Source organism: Primulina eburnea, chromosome 12, assembly GCF_022965805.1.
Source record: "Primulina eburnea isolate SZY01 chromosome 12, ASM2296580v1, whole genome shotgun sequence".
NCBI lineage: Eukaryota > Viridiplantae > Streptophyta > Magnoliopsida > Lamiales > Gesneriaceae > Primulina > Primulina eburnea.
This window is the reverse complement of record NC_133112.1, coordinates 35,926,503-35,947,690: the sequence shown is the minus strand read 5'-3', so window position 1 is coordinate 35,947,690 and position 21,188 is coordinate 35,926,503. Positions and strand designations below refer to the sequence as shown.

The following is a 21,188-nucleotide window of genomic DNA, read 5'->3' as shown; positions in this document are numbered from 1 at the left end:
TTTACCATGTTTGTTCTTTTTTTTTTGATAACTATGTAGCAAAAAATGAAAAATAAATAAAAATTAATGGGGCTAATAAATTTTTTTTAAAATAAAACATAATTATTTTCAAAAAAAAAAAATTAGGTGGGGCTGGAGCCCAACCCAGCCCCACATATACCTCCGCCCCTGATTCCAGGGATTTGGATCCTCTACTGTGTTGAAAACACAGCATGCAGTGCTGTGTATTTTTTACACGAGATGATCACGTGATCATCTTGTGGACATCACACTATATGAGGTAAATTTTAAAAGTTGTCAGATTAATAATCATCTCGTGCAAAAAGTACACAGCAATTGGTGCTGTGTTGAAAACTAGGCATCTCATTATTCCAAAAAGTTTAAATTCCAGGGATTTGGATCCTCTACTATATTGAAAACACAGCATACAGTAATGTGTATTTTTTATACGAGATGATCATGTGATCATCTTGTGGACATCATACTATATGAGGTAAATTTAAAAAGTTGTCAGATTAATGATCATCTCGTGCAAAAAGTACACAACAATTGGTACTGTGTTGAAGTTTTCAACACAACAGAAGATCTAAATCCAAATTCCAAACATACAATTATTTATCATAAATAAAAATACCTTATAAACCTTTATTCTTACATCATATACTTTGTTTTCATACTTCACAAATGAGAAAAAGAATGAAAACTTCCAATATTTTCATTGGATCAAATCATTTGGAAGACACACTCAACTCAAACAACAAATGACTCGATGTACTCCACCAAATCATTAAAATTACGGCAAGATGATCCCCCTTCACTAACGGCCATTCTTGCCATTTTTGCCAAGTGACTCGCCCTTTCCAAGAACTCATCCTTCCTCGCTTCCATTAATTCTCTTACAGCATTCTCGATCACAACTCTTTCACAACTATCTTTTATGTCCAATCCAATCTTCCAAACTTCGCTCACAAATCGACTATTAACCTGTTGATCAGCAAAATATGGCCAACATATCATAGGCACACCCGCAACAATGCTCTCCAGAGTCGAATTCCAGCCACTATGTGTCAAGAATCCACCAACCGCAGGGTGGTTTAGAACCTCCTCCTGCGGAGCCCATTCCACCATGTAACCATTTTCTTTAGTGATCTTCTCCAACTCGGGTGGGATTGATTCATCCATGTCTTTTCCTATTATAAAATCCGGCCTCATGACCCATAAGAATCTCTGCTGGCTGTTCACAAGTCCATGCCAAAACTCAAGTAATTGCTCTCTTGTCACCGCCGTGAGGCTCCCAAAGCTGACATAAATTACTGAGTTCGGTTTCTGTGCATTCAACCAGTTTATGCAACTTTGATCTTCAGCCCATATGCTGACCGAAGGAACTGAGGCACCGACATTGTTCTCCCCGAGTCTCGACTTCAAGTGCGCGGTGCCTGGCCCGATGGTGTAGAGTCTTGGCATGTGCTTCAAAATATTTGATAGTATAGGTTGCTCTAGATCTTCGAATGTGTTCATAATGACTGCTTTCGCTCGCACAATTTGCCTTGTCAAGGTAATTCTATGCCAAAGAGAAGGGTCCTTTGCGTCGTTCACACGACAAATACTCGGTAGATCGCGATATCTCAGGAAACCTTCCATTCCAGGGATGCTTCTCACTAATTCATCCATCTCATTTTCTGAAATTCCCATCAAGAAAGTTAAAGAATTCCAAACAAAATGGTTCGATGTCACATTTTATGTATAAAAATGGGAAAATAGTTTTTATTTTTTTATTTTATGACATGTTCAATATTGAAAATGATTGTAAAGCATATAATCATATTTGGATGAGTGGGTGGCAGCTATATCATAGGGATGTAATCGAGTCGAGCCGAACTCTTGAAGATTTAAGCTTGGTTCGTTTATAATCGAGCCGAGCTCGAGCTTTATTTAAAGAATATATGCATGGCTCACGAGCTTATTCAAGCTTTTATCGAACCTAAACAAACTTAATAAATATGAATTATACATTTAAATTTTTTTTAAATTAATTAAAAAGTAAATTATATATTTAAAGAAAAATATATTATTCTTATTAAAATTTGTAAATTTATTATAATAAATAAATCTAATAGATTTTTCTATATATTTCATAAATAATATGCAAAATCAATAAATCAAATATCAAAACTATTATTTTTCATCTAAAAGATTTCTCATGAACTTACCAACGAACATGTTCACGAGTTAATGAGCCGAATACTGTAAAGCTTGAGTTTGGTTTGTTTATCTTAACGAGCCTCGTTAAACGAGCTCAAACGAGCTTTTATCGAATCGAGCTTCGAATAATTCACAAACGGTTTGGTTCGTTTATATCCTCAACTATATGAATTGGGTTGTCGACCAACAGACACCGACAAAGTTGAGAAAAACTTTCGGTACAAGGTCATTAAACATAGAACTTTGTTAATATCATTCACACCACAAAAAAAGTAAATAGTTAAAAGATGGCACCTCGGAAGGGAATTTCATTAGCTTCAATGACTTGAATCGTGCAGTAATACGCCCAGAAACCACATGCGCTTGCGGTACGAAAGTAGATCAACGGGATCCCATTCTCTTCCGCGAAATCGGCGGCGAAACTCAGCCACCCGTCTGCTATTATGCACGTTACAGGTCTTCTTCCAGCAGAAGCAAACAAATCTTTCTCGACCATCATTTTCTCGAAATATGGCCCCGAAATTTTCAATACAGATGGGATAATATCCGTCGCTCTCCGACCAGAACGTGGGTGGTCATCCGGGAGACCATCTGGAATCGTCTGAAACTGGAAACCCGGATATCTTGCGAAGGTCGAACGAGTGCCGGTGTGCTTCAGGAGACGACTGTGGTTGAATTCAGACACGATGAACGTGACATGGAAATCGGATAAACAGAGGAGTTGGGCTAGTTGGAGCATGGAATTCATGTGTCCTTGAGCTGGTAAAGGGAAAATGAGAACATGGGGTGGGAGTTTTGCTTCTTTGGAGCACATTTTCGCAGCACCGAGATTGAATACAACACACTATATGATCCTGGAAGATGAAAATGTGTTTTTTTGCGTGGATTCTTGAATTTGTAGCGCAATCGATATTGAGCACTACAGGTTACCCAACTCGAAAACAATAATGATGTTTAATCCACCAGTGACAAAAGAAGTCAAGAATGTCACGCAAAGTAAAAATGAATTTTTATTCTATTTTTGTCAAATTTTGGTCCTAATATATTTGTTGGGGACAATAAAATTTTTTTTTTCGTAAAACGATCGAACCGTGATATTTGAGATACTGTGTGATTTAAAATATTTGAGTTGCATCATTACCACTAGTTATAGCTTTTGGTAAAACGATAAACACTCGGTCTTACAATTGGTATCAGAGCCAAGATCATGTGTTCGATTCCCATTTATTGCAAGAAGTGCAATTATTGGGAGGGAGATTGTTGGGTGCAATAATTGTCCTTGCTTGGTAGTATGATCGAACCGTGGTGCTTGAGCTGCTGTGCGGTTTAAAAGATTTGAGTTGCACCATTACCACTAACTATAACTTTTGGTAAAGTAATAAGCACTCGGTCCTACACTACTATAAATGCAATTTTCCCTAAAAATTAATTCAAGAGCATAATCGATTTTGTTACGATGCTTGTGTATATTTTTCTATGATTTTTTTATTTTGTTTATTTGAGTCGTTCACATTTCAAGTCTAACTCTATTTTATTTTTCTTGTTTTTTTGAAGTCTCACTCGGTTTCTCCACATATTATATTACAAATATGTTATATATATTTTGCATTAGAAACATAATTAAATGTATGAATTAATTTTAATGAGAAAAAATGTACGCCTGAATTTTGAAGTATAATGAATAGAAAAAATTGAATAAAAATAGTGATTAAAATAGATGCGATGTATATATTAATTTTAAAATTATTGCTATATTTACTTGGTATAAAAATTAGGAAAAAATATATGAAAATTCAAGAGCAAATAATATATTAGAAAAAAACTCTCTCAAAGTAAGGGATGTAGATAGATATTTTAATAGGGAAACAAAAAAAATTTCAAAATAGTTCATCGAAAAAATCCAAAATAATAAATATATTTTTTTCCTTTAAAAAAAATAGCGGAACACATCGTAATCTTTATGTGTAAATATTAATATTTCGAAAGTTACTAAACAATTTTTTTAGATTTAAGTCATATCATAAAAATATGAAAAAATATGCATATATTCACATGATTCAAAAACTAATTTAGGATATATATATATATATATATATATATATATATATATATATATATATATATATATATATATATATATATATATATATATATATATAGTTGAATAATGTAAACTATTACAAAAACAATTAAGCTACTACATTTTTAATTAATTTTGTTGCATTTAAAAGTCTATATAACAGTTAAAATTATCAAAAAGGGATATAAAAACACTTTTAAAGTAATTAATACGTCAAATATTACAAAAACAATTAAGAATTGATAAAGAAATGACGATAGATTTCAAAATTTTCAATTATAATTTAGGATTAATGATTCAAGATTTGAAAAAAAAATTAAATTAAATAATTTATTTTGTTTACTTAAAAAAAATTTCAATGAAAGTTTTCGAGAAAGAAAGTTTAATAAAATAATTTTCATCAATTGTTTGACTTAATTATTTATGAAAAATTTCAAATTCAAACTTTATTATTTTGTTAAATTAATGTAATATTAATTGAGCTATGTAGAAATAAATCTTGAGGATTAAAGTCGTTTTTACCAAAAGTTATAACTTGTTGTAACAATTCTTAAATGTTAACTCAAATCTTTTAAAACCGTATAGTGGCTCAAAAACTATGTTTATATTGCTCTATCTATCAGAGACAATTATTATATCCCAACAATTACAATCTTTGCAATTAGTGAGATTCGAACTTGTGACCTTGGCTCTAATACCAATTGTAGGACCAGACATTTTATACTTTACCAAAGCTATATCTTATGGTAACGGTGCACTCAAATATTTTAAATGATATAATAATCCAATCGTCGTGATTTGATTTGTACTCCAACAATCTCATCATCTATAATTACATTCATTGCAATATATGATAATCGATCTCAGGACTTTATCTCTGATATATACCAATTGTATGATCATCCACTTGATGCTTTACCAAAGTTTTGGCCGATGGTAACGGTGAAACGTTAACTAAAATATTTTAAAACCGTAAAACAACTCAAACGTCACGTTTCGATTGTTCTACCTAGAATGGAAAATTATCACACATAAAAAATTTGATATAAAATGTTATTTCACATTCTAGAAATCATTTCTCTAAATCAAATATTTTCTCACTCATCAAATAATACCATCAAACACAAATAATAATGTAAACATAAATAATAATTTTTAGAGTGGAAAATTATGCCCTCACCTATGTTCCATTAAATTGCAATCGTAGTAATAATACACAACGAATTGGTAAACATGACCCAAAAAAAAACTTAGTAACTGAGTAATATTAAATAACAATTTTGTTATTTGGAAATGTGGAAAATAGTTTTTTATATTTATAAATTCATCATATATATTATATAATGAGAAATTAATTAATATGCAGAAAAGAGAAAAAATATTTTTTTATGTATATTACTTCACCATATACAATGAGAAATTAATTAATAGATTGAAAAAAAACAAATAAGACAACAAATCAATGTATATATGATGATTAGTAGAATAATGCAAATATAATCATAATTTATATTATGTTTAGAACGCAAGTGAAAATTAGATAACAAAATATATAATAATAGGATATTTAATTTTAAAAAATTATTTTATAAAATATTATCATAATAAATAATGACTAATAAGTGAAATCACTAAGTTATTGAGCTACTATTTATTTAATTCTTATTTTAATCAATTTATCGAAATTTATCCACATATAAATACAATAGCTTCATAAATTTTTTAATATTAACTAATAAAAATACTTTAAATTCATAAAAAAAATTTCAAGTTCCTAAAAAAATTATTTTATAATAATCTAATGTACTTATAATAGTCTAAAAAAGTTGGAAACATATCATAAAGTTGAAAAGTTCAAAAAATTTATTATTTATATATGAAATATTAAACATTTTATTAGAAATTTTCAAATTTTAGTCTTTCTTACCATCTATATAAAAATATCAAGAGTTTCACAAATTTATAGATATTAATTAATGAAAATAATTTAAAATAAATATAGAAAAATTATAAAACTCATAAAAAATTAATATTAATTGAAGAGCTCACAAATTTTATTAGTTATATTTTAAACATTAAAGAAATCATTAAATAAAAATATTATAGTTATTGTGAAATAAAATTAGTGGATCATTAATGTGTATACCAAAAATATAATTTCATGGAAAAACTTGATGGGATAATTGTCCCAATCTTAAAAGGAAAAAATTATGTTCGATTATTAACACTTAAATCCGTGTCACAAGTTTCATTTTCTCTCTGATTTAGCTCATGCCATCGATATATTTTAACCATTGATATTACTACTTTTGTTTGCGTTCATCGTTAATTAACAAGTCGGTTGTTGGATGCAATAATTATTCCTGTTTGGTAGAGCGATCGAACCATGGTGTTTGAGTTGTTATGCGATTTAAAAGATTTGAGTTGCACTATTACCACCAGCTATAGCTTTTGGTAAAGCGGTAAGCACTCGGTCCTACAATTGCTATCAGAGCCAATGTCATATGTTCGATTCTCATTGATTGCAGGGAGTGCAATTATTAAGAGAGATATTTTTGGGTGCAATAATTGTCTTTGCTTGGTAGAGCGATCGAACCATAGTGCTTGAGTTGTTGTGCGATTTAAAAGATTTGAGTTGTACAATTACCACAAGCTATAACTTTTGGTAAAGCGATAACCACTCGATCCTACATTGATTTTTTCTTCTATTTTACTAATTTTTAATTTTAATTTTCTTCTGTGACACATGAGTCACATGGCAATTTTTTCTATTCAAAATGGTTATCTTCTTCCTTATTTTATTTAATTTGTTCAAGAAAAAGATTCACCAAATCTAAATGTAAATAATGTGTCGGTTGTGACATATACAATTATCTGGCCCAATTATCTAATGAATATTATGGCTTTGGGTTGTTTTTTTAAGGGATGTTGGTGTAAGATGTTTTGGCTTGATATTGCACAAAAAAAAAATAGTTTGTATTAATAGTTATATTCTATTCAATAGGTACAATATATTTTTCAAACATCGTGATAAACGAACAATAGTATATGAATCACTAATGTGATTAAATCCGTCCTAAAAGTATTTCAGCATACCAAAGATAAATGTAATATAAGATAGAGTGTGTCTCATGTGAGACCGTCTCACGGATTTTAATCTGTGAGACGGGTCAACCCTACCATATTCACAATAAAAATTAATACTCTTAGCATAAAAAGTAATACTTTTTCATGTATAGCCCAAATAAGAGATCCGTCTCACGAATACGACCCGTGAGACCGTCTCACACAAATTTTTCTCTATAAGATATGATATTTTGCACGCTTCTTGTTGGATACTTTATGGACATTGAACATCTTGCCAAATGTGTCATCATATTTTTTTGAATTTCGAAAAACATGTTACATTAAATACTTTCACGATTTAGCATACATGAGATGCCCAACAATATATCTATATCTATCTACTGTTTAATGCTGATTACTGACTAAAAAAATCATTCTTTGATTAAACAAAAGTTTGGATAAACATATTATAATTACAATGTGGGGTTCATTTTAGATTATAATTTGTGGACCGTTGATATGTCATCTTCAGTTCCAACGGTACTCAAGCATGACTTTCACGATTCATCTTCAAATCAAGGTTTTCTGTACATTTTTTTCCCGTATATGTTTTGATTTTCGAGACTTGTATATTATAGTCTAATTTTTGCATTTATTAATAACATTTAGAATGGATATGTAGGTTAAAGAGGTGGCTCTCACCAACATTTGGTTAAAAAACTTTTCTCCACGTACTTAAGTAAAATCCTTACAATCGATCAATTACAAGCCAAGGTGTATTCACAATGTCGGACCAAAGTCACGTAATTCAGATGAACTATATACCCGGATTTGAAATCTGTTGTTCATTGAACTCACTTTTCGGGCTGAAGCCGTGTTGTCTAATAGACTAGAAATCTAGTACAATGACATGTGTCCCGACTTCATTCAGTCATTCATTTACAATCATAGATCATAAATTATACAATAATCAAGTACTCTATACAATCAAATAGGCAAATCAATTTTATCCATTAAGGTACGAATTTCTCAATATAATGCAATATGTAGAACAATTAGTAGCCGATGAAATTACTATAAATTATAGGTAAAATGTCAAACGGATCATATTAAATAATACCATCAATGAACATCACCTTCTTATTTTATTCAATGATTTGTTTCGTCACTCCAATTGCTTCAATATTCTTATAATCATCAATTTTGTGATAATTAACGTGTTAGTAAGATTACTATATAATTAACTTGCCTAAGTTCAAACCTCGGTCAAATTTGGGGTTGGACACAATTTTATAATATACGAGAAAAATCATAATAATTCAAAATCATCTCCAAATATTTTGAAATTTTCACAGTAGGTATATCTTGTTGAGTTATATAATTTTTGTATAGAAAATTTTTCAAAATTCTAAACTCATTTCGCCCAACTTGTGTATTTTCAAGCTAGCCTTTAAGAGGTTTTGGCGGCCGGAAAAAGGCAAGTACTTCCGGTACTGTTTTAGATTATTGACCGGGCCTGGGGTATACTTGACATGACGATGAACATTTTATTTTATAACCAACTTCCAAACAATATGGATGATTGATAACCAGAAACATCAAAGTTAAAGTTAACCATCCAAAATTTGTGAGCAGAAGATCTTGTTTTTCATTAAAAAAATAGAAATTTATGGGCTAGTCCAAAATTTCTGATATTTAAAATTATAGCCTAAAACAAGTGCAGAAAATGTTGGAAATAAAAATTTTGATCATCGGGGCGACACATGGGTTACACGTGCCACCGTTAAGGCACGTGACTGAGCCCACACAAAGATCAAAGTTGCATAAATTGGTTGAATGCACAGAAACCGAACTCAGTAATTTATGTCAGCTTCGGGAGCATAACGACGGTGACAAGAGAGCAATTACTTGAGTTTTTGGCATGGACTAGTGAACAGCCAGCAGAGATTCTTATGGGTCATGAGGCCGGATTTTATAATAGGAAAAGACATGGATGAATTAATCCCACCCGAGTTGGAGAAGATCACAAAAGAAAATGGTTACATGGTGGAATGGGCTCCGCAGGAGGAGGTGCTTAACCACCCTGCGGTTGGTGGATTCTTGAGTCTTGACACATTGTGGCTGGAATTCGACTCTGGAGAGCATTGTTGCGGGTGTGCCTATGATATGTTGGCCATATTTTGCTGATCAACTGGTTAATAGTCGATTTGTGAGCGAAGGAACTGAGGCACCGACCTTGTTCTCCCCGAGTCTCGACTTCAAGTGCGCGGTGCTTGGCCCGATGGTGTGGAGTCTTGGCATGTGCTTCAAAATATTTGATAGCATACGTTGCTCTAGATCTTAGAATGTGTTCATAATGACTGCTTTTGCTCGCACAGTTGCCTTGTCAAGGTAATTCTTTGCCAAAGCGTAGGGTCTTTTGCGTCGTTCACGCGACAAATACTCGGTACTCGGTAGATCGCGACATTTTAGAAGGCCTTCCATTCCAGGGATGCTTCTCACTAATTCATCCATCCCATTTTCTGAAATGCCCATCAAGAAAGATAAAGAATTCCGAATAAAATAGTTCTATTTCACATTTTAATATTTTATAATCACTTCAGTTTTGTTCTCTTCAACAAAATATCCCGGTTTCTTGTGAAAATTTGGTAATTCTTAATATCGAGAACTACTAAAATATATTATATAAAAATAGTGTCTTACTGATGTATGAGATGATTATTTATAAACAATCCTGGGATGCGTACGTAGAAGAGACACAATTTTTTAACCAGATGCTAAAACAGTGTGAGATCTCGTGATCGGATTAACATTAATTACGTAGATTATAATGAGTAGTAAATTAACTCATAATATAATTGTAATTGGAAATGGATTTGAAATATTTTATGCAAATAGAAATAAATAATACAAGTTGAAAATACTTCATATTTCTTTGAAAAATAATACATTTAATTTTAATGGCAAATAAACTCGCATTAATGTTATTCACGCCAGTTCAATATATTCGAAAATGAAATGGTTGATGTGATATAACAGGGAGGAGTAAAAAACAGGGAGCTCACACACATCATTGGAACATATCTCCAGACCAAAAAAAAAAGGAAAGATGCATGCAGTTGTTGAGAAAGAGATGTAGACAAGGGGGCATCGTAAGGATAATACATGCTAGATTGATGGTTCAGAAAGTAGCAGCAACTTCATGTGAAGAACAAATGGTTACCTCGACCGTGCAGCGCCCGTGCGTGGAGGAGGATAGTTGTTGCAGCAGCGACCGACTCGACGTGGATGAAGATAGTTGTTGCAGCGACCGACTTTCTTGGAACTTGGAAGAGAAAAGATTGATTAAGGCTACTGAATTGGAATTGAAGAAAGGCAGAAGCTGTAAAACCCGGGATTCTGTACAATCGGGATCATATCAGATTATTATCAAATTTCGAAATTTGTATGAGATAAAAGATTTAATTTTTGAACAAATCACGGATAGATCACGATTCTCGATAAAGATTTGATTCAAATTCAAACGCGATATCACTCGATCACGATAGCAGCCAACCCCTATAAATAGGAGGGCCCTGTATTTGAAAATCACACCTCTTTTTCTCCAAATTTTCGAGAATTTACCCCTAGTCTCCTTAGGATTTTCGAGTACAGCGAAGCGCTGCCGCCGTCCAGCCGGTAAAGTAAGAATTTAAGGTAAGTGGGCTGTTTTAAATTTCGGTTTTATGCATATTAAATTTTCGGTTTTGGTTTAAAAATGCGGTCGAGTACCGTCGTTTTGCCTATACGTTTTTACGAAAGTTGGTACGTTTTTGGATTGACACTGTGAGGATTCCCTGAAAATGGGTGGAATTCCAACATATGGCCCCTAACAGTGGGATAGAACTGTTTTACGGCCTCGCTCCCTTAGAGGATTAAAACTTAGGGACTGATATCAGTAAACCATGAAAGGTGAAAAATTGCAGTGTCGCAGTGTTATTATGATATGATTATGATGTTACGATTATGAAAAGCATGTTGTATTTATATGTATATTTCGAAAATGTTGTAAAAATGTTTATGTTGTTTTCAATATCCCCCACTTGCTGAGTATTCCCAAAATACTCACCCCCTTACAACCCTTCCCAGATAAGTCCGAAGAACAGGTTGAGGATGAAGAGTCCGAACAATTTTGGGGCTGGTGATTCACAAGATTAGTCATAGATTTTATTTCGAATTTATGATTTAATAATTGTAAGACGCTTCCGCATTAGTTATTTCAGTTGTAAAGACAGTTGAGTTTTTTTTGAGAAATTATGAAATAAACTGGTTTTCGGTTTATACTGTGCTACGAGGCTGGTTGTTTTTAATTGTGTGATTGATAAACAACGCCGATGTCGACTAACCCCGGTCTCGGGGCGTGACATTTTAGTGGTATCAGAGCCGCCAGGTTCATAATCCGAGTGGGAAAAATCAAAAAATTTGAATTTCGAAAAAAAAAAAATTCAGGAATTTTCGGCCAAACAGCCCCTACGCTCGCCGCCGCGTTTTCCGCCGATTCCGACCGCTTCCGATACCCGTTCTTCGATCGGAGACCAGTTCCAGAATCGTCTCGACAAACCCAACGAAAGCCCTCAAACAATTTCAGATTTTGCGTTCCGATTCGACGGGTATTTTCCGGCGAACAGCGCCCGCGCACGCCGCCGCATTCTTCGCCGATTCCGGCCGTCTCCGGTCCTCTTTCTTCGATCGACGACCATTCCCAGTACCGCCTCGACAAGGCGAACGAAAACCTTCAACCAATTTTATATTTCGAGTTCGGATGCAACGGGAATTTCAGATCTACGGATTTGGCGTATGAACCCTAACACGAAAATTATTTTGTCCAATTACCCTACCAATTCTACTCAGATTTTCAATTAATTTTATCCAAACTATTTACGATCCATGGGTAACATTTTAAAACGATCAATTTTTGAATCGGATCAAGAAATCAAAAACGCCCAATTTCAAGGGAGTTGACCGATTTTGAGCGAGTTCCGGCCAAATTAGGTAGTGTTCCGACCGGTTCTTTCTGTGATGTTACCGGTTTCGTGACCTTTACGCCGTCGCCGTCATACTATTTTGATCCGACCATACTCCGGCAAGTCAACCCGGCGAGTCAACTCGGCCGAGTCAACGAGTCAACCCGCCAACATTTTCCTTCTATTTTCGGAAATTTTCGGAAATATACATATATTTCGATACCCTGCTCTATTAGTTCTTGATATTTTATTTTGTCCTATTTGTGATATTCTGAGCATTTCCTTTTTTGTTTCCAGGAAATGGAGAGATATCGGATTAGAGTGTTTTAGGGAACCATTCTTAGTAGTTAATTTCCATTGTCGCTACGTTTTTCTATTCAGTACATTCATTTCATTAGATTGGTCAAATACTTTTAATTCAGATTGGTCATGCTAATTTATTTTCCTGTTTGAGAAATCAATAAAATATTTTATTTGTTCTATTGATTTCAATTTACTTCTGCGCAATCTATTACATGAACCTACTCGTACAAATTCTTAGAACTTGCGATTGTAGGAAATGGCCGGCAGACCCCCAAGACAGAACCGCAACCCACGTTACGCTAATACCGATCGCGAAAACAGGCAAGAAGATAGACAGGAAAACAGGCAGGAGAATCGACAGGAGAATGGACCACCGCCTGCAGTTAATCTAAGCCGAGCTGATCTTATGGCCATAGCCACTATTGTGGCGACAACACTGCAAGGATTGGGAAACCAGAACGTCAATCAGCCACCACCACCTCCCCCACCGAATGGAGTCAAATTTCATTACGAGTTCCTTCGTAAGAACAGGTGTGCGATATTCAGAGGGGACGCCGATCCTGAAGTTGGCCAGAGCTGGCTAAAGAGTGTCGAGACTCAGTTGAGGCTATTGGAAGTTCCAGAGGCACTCAAAGTTGATGTGATCGTGCCTTTCCTGGAAGACAGAGCAGCTAAATGGTGGGAAGCAGTCTCACCAGCCATGACCACCACAGGACCAGTCACATGGCAGAACTTCCGAGAAACTTTTCTGAGACAGTACTATCCGGCGGAAGTCAGATTGCAGAAGTTGAGTGAGTTTGAAAATCTTACTCAAGCCCCAGATATGTCAGTGGTAGAGTACACCTCTCAGTTCAATGCCCTCGGATCTTATGCTCCAGCAATCATGGCAGATGAAGTTCTGAAATTGCACCGCTTTAAGAAGGGGTTGAACAGCAGGATCCAATCAGCTCTAGCAGTCTACCAGCCTGCGAATTTTTCAGACCTGATGGGCGCAGCGATCCGAGCTGAAACGGACATCCAGCGCAGGGAGAAGGAATATAAGAACGAAAGGCCCATGAATAGTCAGTCCTCACGCAGCGATCAGACTTTCAAGAAGCCGAACCAGTCCGATGAACCATCCAAAGGGCCTCCGCCTACCTCAAGCTACCAAGATATTAAGCCTTGCCCAACTTGTCACTTACGACACCTAGGAGAATGCCGAAGAAACAGTGGTGTATGCTTCGGATGTGGGAAAACGGGACACCGAATTGCCGAATGTCCTACTGCCGTCAACCAAGCCGGCGGGCCCAACAAGGGAACTGGACCAAATACAAGAGCTAACCCCAACAAGCCAAAGGAAGGCAAGCCTAATGCTAGGGTTTTTGCTATGACTCAAGAAGAGGCCGACGACGCCAATGAAATCATTTCAGGTACCATCCTAATTCAAAAAGTGCCTGCTTATGCGTTATTTGATTGTGGTGCTACGCATTCCTTGGTATCTAAGAGAGTTTTTAAGAAACTAAGACTTGAGCCAAATCACTAGCTGAACCTTTCGAATAACCACACCGAAAGAGAAGCCACGTGGGAGCTAGAAGAAAGGATGAGAAACCAATACCCATACCTCTTCATAAACCAAGTCAATTCAAGTTTCGAGGACGAAACTTCCCATAAGGAGGGAGGGATGTAAAACCCGGGATTCTGTACAATCGGGATCATATCAGATTATTATCAAATTTCGAAATTTGTATGAGATAAAAGATTTAATTTTTGAACAAATCACGGATAGATCACGATTCTCGATAAAGATTTGATTCAAATTCAAACGCGATATCACTCGATCACGATAGCAGCCAACCCTTATAAATAGGAGGGCCCTGTATTTGAAAATCACACATCTTTTTCTCCAAATTTTCGAGAATTTACCCCTAGTCTCCTTAGGATTTTCGAGTACAGCGAAGCGCTGCCGCCGTCCAGCCGGTAAAGTAAGAATTTAAGGTAAGTGGGCTGTTTTAAATTTCGGTTTTATGCATATTAAATTTTCGGTTTTTGGTTTAAAAATACGGTCGAGTACCGTCGTTTTGCCTATACGTTTTTACGAAAGTTGGTACGTTTTTGGATTGACACTGTGAGGATTCCCTGAAAATGGGTGGAATTCCAACATATGGCCCCTAACAGTGGGATAGAACTGTTTTACGGCCTCGCTCCCTTAGAGGATTAAAACTTAGGGACTGATATCAGTAAACCATGAAAGGTGAAAAATTGCAGTGTCGCAGTGTTAATATGATATGATTATGATGTTACGATTATGAAAAGCATGTTGTATTTATATGTATATTTCGAAAATGTTGTAAAAATGTTTATGTTGTTTTCAATATCCCCCACTTGCTGAGTATTCCCAAAATACTCACCCCCTTACAACCCTTCCCAGATAAGTCCGAAGAACAGGTTGAGGATGAAGAGTCCGAACAATTTTGGGGCTGGTGATTCACAAGATTAGTCATAGATTTTATTTCGAATTTATGATTTAATAATTGTAAGACGCTTCCGCATTAGTTATTTCAGTTGTAAAGACAGTTGAGTTTTTTTGAGAAATTATGAAACAAACTGGTTTTCGGTTTATACTGTGCTACGAGGCTGGTTGTTTTTAATTGTGTGATTGATAAACAACGCCGATGTCGACTAACCCCGGTCTCGGGGCGTGACAGAAGCGTATAGTCTTTCCGTTACTTTCAGCCCCAAATTGACGAGAATACCAATGGGGTAAATTAACGTGAAGATTTGAGATTAAATTGGGTCGAAATTTTATTTGGGACTAAACCGAGAAACACACTTAAGATTTGGGACTAAACCGAGAATTTACCCTAAAAGATATATTTCTTTTTTTCATTTATTTCAAATATAGAGTCAAATGTCCATTTATGATATTATTTTCTCTAATTTTTTTATCAATCTACGATTAATCATTAACAAACGTGAAGAAGTGTATGCCATGGTGAATGGTACTAATAAAAATATTTAAAATTTGATTATGAAAGATAATGACTTCGGAACTTTATAAATCCATAAATCATAAAATTACAAAAACTAATTTGTAATTTTTTACAGAATCAAATGGTTTTTAAGACAAAATAAAGTCATATAATCAAGGATTCGATGTATTCAATCAAACCATTTAAATTGCAGTAAGACGATCCTCCTTCACTGACTGCCTTTTTCGCCAGTTTCGCCAAGTGATCGGCCCTTTCAAAGAACTCATCCTTCCTCACTTCCATTAGCTCTCTCACAGCATTCTCAATCACAACTCTATCACAACTATCTTTTATGTCCAATCCAATCTTCCAAACCTCGCTAACGAACCGACTATTAACCGTTTGATCACCGAAATATGGCCAGCATATCATAGGCACGCCGGCGGCGATACTCTCCAGAATCGAGTTCCAGCCACCGTGCGTCAAAAACCCACCAACCGCGGAGTGGTTCAGCACCTCCTCTTGCGGTGCCCATTCCACCATGTAACCATTTTCTTTAGTGCCCTTCTCCAATCCGGCTGGGATTCGATCCGCGCCTTCTCCTGTTATAGAATCCGGCCTGATAACCCATAAGAATTTCTTATGGCTGTTCACTAACCCGTGCCAGAACTCGAGTAGTTGCTCTCTTGTCACGGTTGTTATGCTCCCGAAGCTGACGTAAATCACTGACTTTGGTTCTTGTTCTTTCAACCAGTCTATGCAATTTCGATCTTCAGCCCATAGGCTGGCTGAAGGAATCGAGGCAGCAACCTTGTTCTCCCCGAGTCTCGACTTCAAGTGCGCGGTGCCTGGCCCGATGGTGTAGAGTCTTGGCACGTGCTTCAAAATATTTGATAGTACAGGTTGCTCTAGATCATCGAATGTGTTCATAATGACTGCTTTTGCTCGAACACTTTGCCTTGTCAAGGTGATTATGCTGGTAAGGATAGGATCATTTGTACCGCCCCCACGACAAAAGCTCGGTAGATCACGACATCTTAGAAAACCTTCCATTGCAGGTATGCTTTTCACTAATCCATCCATCCCTTTTTCTGCAATACCCATCAAGAAAGATCAAGAATCTCGAACAAAATTATACCATGTTTTGTATATTTGAATTGTCATCTAAAAAATTATTAGTTTGACAATTGATCATGTTATATTATGTTTTGGAATTTTATTTAATTTTCTTTTTAAAAAATTCACATCGAAGTTATATGGGTGATGAGTTCATGGGTTTGATTCGAGTTCGGTTCAGGTTGGATGTTTGCGGGTTGGGTTCGAGTTGAGGAATTTTTATTAGTATATCACTCAACTCGGCTCAACCACCCCAATTGACACCCCTATTTTTTTTATTAAACAAGTTATATTCAAAACTATAATCTTATTTTAAATTATTACTAATATAATATTGATATATAAACATTATTCCATTACAAAATAATAAATAAAATAAAAATTAATATTACTCTATGTAAAAAAAAAAATATTCGAGAATATTTTTTTTGGTTGTAAAATTTGAAAATTAACTGCGGGGAGATGGAATGTTGTATTGGTTTAAAAAACATATTATTTTAATGTAAAATTTATACCAACTAGATTTTGTGCTCGACCATGGCTCAAAGTATAAAATTCTGAACAACAAATCGCACCTTGGAAGGGCATTTCATTGGCTTCAACAACTAGATTCGTGCAGAAATAAGCCCAGAAAGCACAAGCACTGACAGTACGAAAATAGATCAGCGAAATCCCACTTTGCTCCGCAAAATCAGCGGCAAAACTGAATATCCCATCTGCTATTATGCAAGTTACAGGTCTTCTGTTAGGAGAAGCAAGAAGATCGTTCTCGGTCATAATTTTCTTGAAATACGACCCCATATATTTTACGGCAGATGCAAAAACTTCCGTCACTCTGTCACCAGCACGCGGGTGGTCATCCGGGAGACCATCTGGAATCGTCAGAAACTGGAACCCCGGATATCTAGCGAGGCACGAATGAGTGCTGGTGTGCTTCAGGAGACGGCGGTTGTCGAATTCAGACACGATGAATGTAACATGGAAATCGGATAAACAGAGGAGTTGGGTGAGATTGAGCATGGAATTTATGTGTCCTTGAGCTGGTAGAGGGAAAATGAGAACATGGGGCGGCAGTTGATCTGCTTCTTTGGAGCTCATTTTGCAGCTTCAAGATTCGACAATGGCGTGGTTTAATGGTTAAGAAGATGAACGAATTTTGTAGGTGTGGATTGATAATAACAACAAAAACAAAGGTCTTATCATTTCAGCTTGGTAACAACGATGCAATGCTTTGTCTGAATACAGAGCACATAGTTTAATTCTAACAGATTTCCTCCGTGCATCACTAAAGTTAATATTGTAGGCTGTTTTTGGAGTATTCGCTACGTACCCACTAATGCTTAAATTTGATAATTTTGATGCAAATATAGATGTATGTATGTATATGAAAAATACTCAGACTCAAATGTTTGACGCAAAAATATACATACATATATGATATATATATACACACACATGACTTTATATGTGAATTTTTCTTTATCTCCTTATTAATTGATTGTTTACATTAATTGTTTTACATTAATTGCTCTTTAAAAATGTCTTTTCTTTCTCCTCGTTCATATTTTAAAAATGTTTTATTATTAGTATATAATTTTTTTTATGTTTATCCACATTATAATATTTTATTTTTATCCAATGATATTTTTTATTAAATATGTCTTTTCCTTCTCCTCATTCATATTTTATTTTAAATATCTGTATATATAATATTATCGATTTTCAATCATAAATTCTTAATATAAAATGAGAAATATCAGTTTGATTTCAAAATTGTGATATTACTATATTGTCCAAAAATTGTGGGTTGTTGAGACATTTGGCAGTCACTCAAAATTGAGTGTCAAAATTGACATTTGAGTTGTATTTTTGGATTTCTGATATGTGAATTTTCCTTTATCTCCTTATTAATTGCTTACTTTAAATATGTTTTTTCTTTCGAATTTCCCTTTTATCTCCTTATTAATTGCTTGCTTTACATTAATTGTTTTTACTTTAATATATCTTTTCTTTCTCCTCATTCATATTTTAAATATGTTTGATTATTAGTATTTAATTTTTTTATGTCTACACACATTATAATACTTTATTTTTATCCAATGATATTTTTTCATTAAATATGTCTATTCTTTCTCCTTATTCATATTTTATTTAAATATCTTTATATCTAATATTATCGATTTTCAATCATGAATTCTTGATATAAAATGGGAAATATCAGTTTGATTTCAAAATTGTGATAGATATTACTATCTTGTCCAAAAATCGTGGGTTGTTGAGACATTTTGGCAATCACTCAAAATTGAGTGTCAAAGTTGACATTTGAATTGTATTTTTGGATTCATGATATGTGAATTTCCCTTTATCTCCTTATTAATTGCTTACTTTTTATTAATTGCTTATTTAAATATGTCTTTTTCTTTCGAATTTCCCTTTATCTACTTATTAATTGCTTGCTTTACATTAATTTCTCACTTTAAATATTTATTTTCTTTCTCCTCATTCATATTTTAAATATGTTTGATTATTAGTATTTAATTTTTTTTATGTCTACCCACATTATAATACTATATTTTTGTCGAATGATATTTTTTCATTAAATATGTCTATTCTTTCTCCTCATTCATATTTTATTTAAATATATGTATATCTAATATTATCGATTTTAAATCATGAATTCTTGATATAAAATGAGAAATATCATTTTGATTTCAAAATTGTGATATTACTATCTTGTCCAAAAATTCTGGGTTGTTGAGAAATTTGCCAGTCACTCAAAATTGAGTGTCAAATTTGACATTTGAGTTGTATTTTTGGCTTCCTGATATGTGAATTTCTCTTTATCTCCTTATTAATTGCTTATTTAAATATGTCTTTTTCTTTCGAATTTCACTTTATCTCCTTATTAATTGCTTGTTTTACATTAATTTCTTACTTTAAATATGTCTTTTCTTTTTCCTCATTCATATTTTAAATATGTTTGATTATTAGCATTTATTTTTTATGTCTACCTACATTATAATATTTTATTTTTATCCAATGATATTTTTTCATTAAATATATCTTTTCTTTCTCCTCATTCAAATTTTATTTTAAATATCTGTATATCTAATATATCGATTTTAAATCATGAATTCTTGATTTAAAATGAGAAATATCGTTTTGATTTCAAAATTGTGATATTACTATCTTGTCCAAAAATTGTGGGTTGTTGAGACATTTTGGCAGTCACTCAAAATTGAGTGTCAAAGTTAAAATTTGAGTTGTATTTTTGGATTTCTGATATGTGAATTCCCTTTATCTCTTATTAATTGTTTGCTTTACATTATTTGCTTACTTTAAATATGTCTTTTCTTTTGAATTTCTCTTTATCTCCTTATTAATTGTTTGCTTTACTTTAATTTCTTACTTTAAATATGTCTTTTCTTTCTCCTCATTCATATTTTAAATATGTTTGATTATTAAATTTAATTTTTTATGTCTACCCACATTATAATATTTTATTTTTATCCAATGATATTTTTCATTAAATATGTCTTTTCTTTCTCCTCATTCATAATTTATTTTAAATATCTGTATATCTAATATTATCGATTTTCAATCATGAATTCTTGAAATAAAATGGGAAATATCAGTTTGATTTCAAAATTGTGATATTACTATTTTGTCCAAAAATTGTGGGTTGTTTAGACATTTTGGCAATCACTCAAAATTGAGTGTCAAAGTTGACATTTGAGTTGTATTTTTGGATTCCTGACAATATGTTCGTCAACATATTATTTTTAAGTTAGTTTAATTGGTATCGTGAGGGGTAAATATGTTTATTACGATATATAAATATTATCATCTCTTTAAATTAATATTCACTTTCATGTTTTACATATTATGAGTCTTGGTAAAATGAGGAATAATAAATTCAAACAAACAAATACACAAAAGTTTGGGAGAAACCAGAATTATATGGTAGCGGAATGTAGCGCTTTACCAAAAGCTATAGCTAGTAGTAATGGTGCAACTCAAATCTTTTAAACCGCACAGCACCTCAAGCACCACGGTTCGGTCGCTCTACCAAGCAGGGACAATTATTGCACCCAACAATCTCCCGCCCAATAATTGCACTCCTTGCAATCAATGAGAATCGAACCCGTGACATTGGCTCTGATACCAAGTGTAAGACCGAGCGCTTGCCGTTTTGCCAAAAGCTATAGCTAGTTGTAATGGTGTAACTCAAATCTTTTAAACCGCATAACAGCTCAAGCACAACGGTTCGATCGCTTTACAAAGCAAGGACAATTATTGCACCCAACACGGAAATTAATATATATTTTTTGTGAATTTATCGATGTTAAGATGTATAACAAATCTTATATCATAATATATAAATTTTCAATCTTATGAATGAAATAAATCAAACATATATGAAATATACAAATTTTTATTACATATAGAATCAAGTAATTTATTATAATT

General features: G+C 33.7%; 3 protein-coding genes across 3 annotated transcripts; 1 reads left to right on the top strand and 2 right to left on the bottom strand.

Moving 5' to 3' along the window:
- Window positions 1-593: 593 nt before the first annotated feature.
- LOC140808329 (7-deoxyloganetic acid glucosyl transferase-like) lies at window positions 594-3,176 on the bottom strand. The gene is made up of 2 exons (XM_073165426.1): window positions 2,497-3,176; window positions 594-1,679 (listed from the first exon to the last, which is right to left on the bottom strand). Exons 1-2 carry the CDS (start codon window positions 3,014-3,016, stop codon window positions 751-753), a joined length of 1,449 nt encoding a protein of 482 aa, XP_073021527.1. The 5' UTR covers window positions 3,017-3,176; the 3' UTR covers window positions 594-750.
- A 9,734-nt stretch (window positions 3,177-12,910) lies between these two features.
- Window positions 12,911-14,176, top strand: LOC140806856 (uncharacterized). The gene has a single exon (XM_073163376.1). The coding sequence runs from the start codon at window positions 12,911-12,913 to the stop codon at window positions 14,174-14,176; it is 1,266 nt and encodes a 421-aa protein (XP_073019477.1).
- A 1,470-nt stretch (window positions 14,177-15,646) lies between these two features.
- On the bottom strand, window positions 15,647-18,000 carry LOC140807505 (7-deoxyloganetic acid glucosyl transferase-like). Its single transcript, XM_073164364.1, has 2 exons — window positions 17,294-18,000; window positions 15,647-16,693 (listed from the first exon to the last, which is right to left on the bottom strand). The coding sequence occupies exons 1-2, from the start codon at window positions 17,814-17,816 to the stop codon at window positions 15,768-15,770; spliced, it is 1,449 nt and encodes a 482-aa protein (XP_073020465.1). The 5' UTR covers window positions 17,817-18,000; the 3' UTR covers window positions 15,647-15,767.
- Window positions 18,001-21,188: the final 3,188 nt, after the last annotated feature.

Bases quoted from the DNA above. Each gene is read 5' to 3' on its own strand.
- LOC140808329 (XM_073165426.1), bottom strand. From the start codon at position 3,016: ATGTGCTCCAAAGAAGCAAAACTCCCACCCCATGTTCTCATTTTCCCT. The intron at 1,680-2,496 runs GTGCCATCTTTT...TGGGAATTTCAG, and splicing joins TAATGAAATTCCCTTCCGAG to AAAATGAGATGGATGAATTA.
- LOC140806856 (XM_073163376.1), top strand. From the start codon at position 12,911: ATGGCCGGCAGACCCCCAAGACAGAACCGCAACCCACGTTACGCTAAT.
- LOC140807505 (XM_073164364.1), bottom strand. From the start codon at position 17,816: ATGAGCTCCAAAGAAGCAGATCAACTGCCGCCCCATGTTCTCATTTTC. The intron at 16,694-17,293 runs GTGCGATTTGTT...TGGGTATTGCAG, and splicing joins CAATGAAATGCCCTTCCAAG to AAAAAGGGATGGATGGATTA.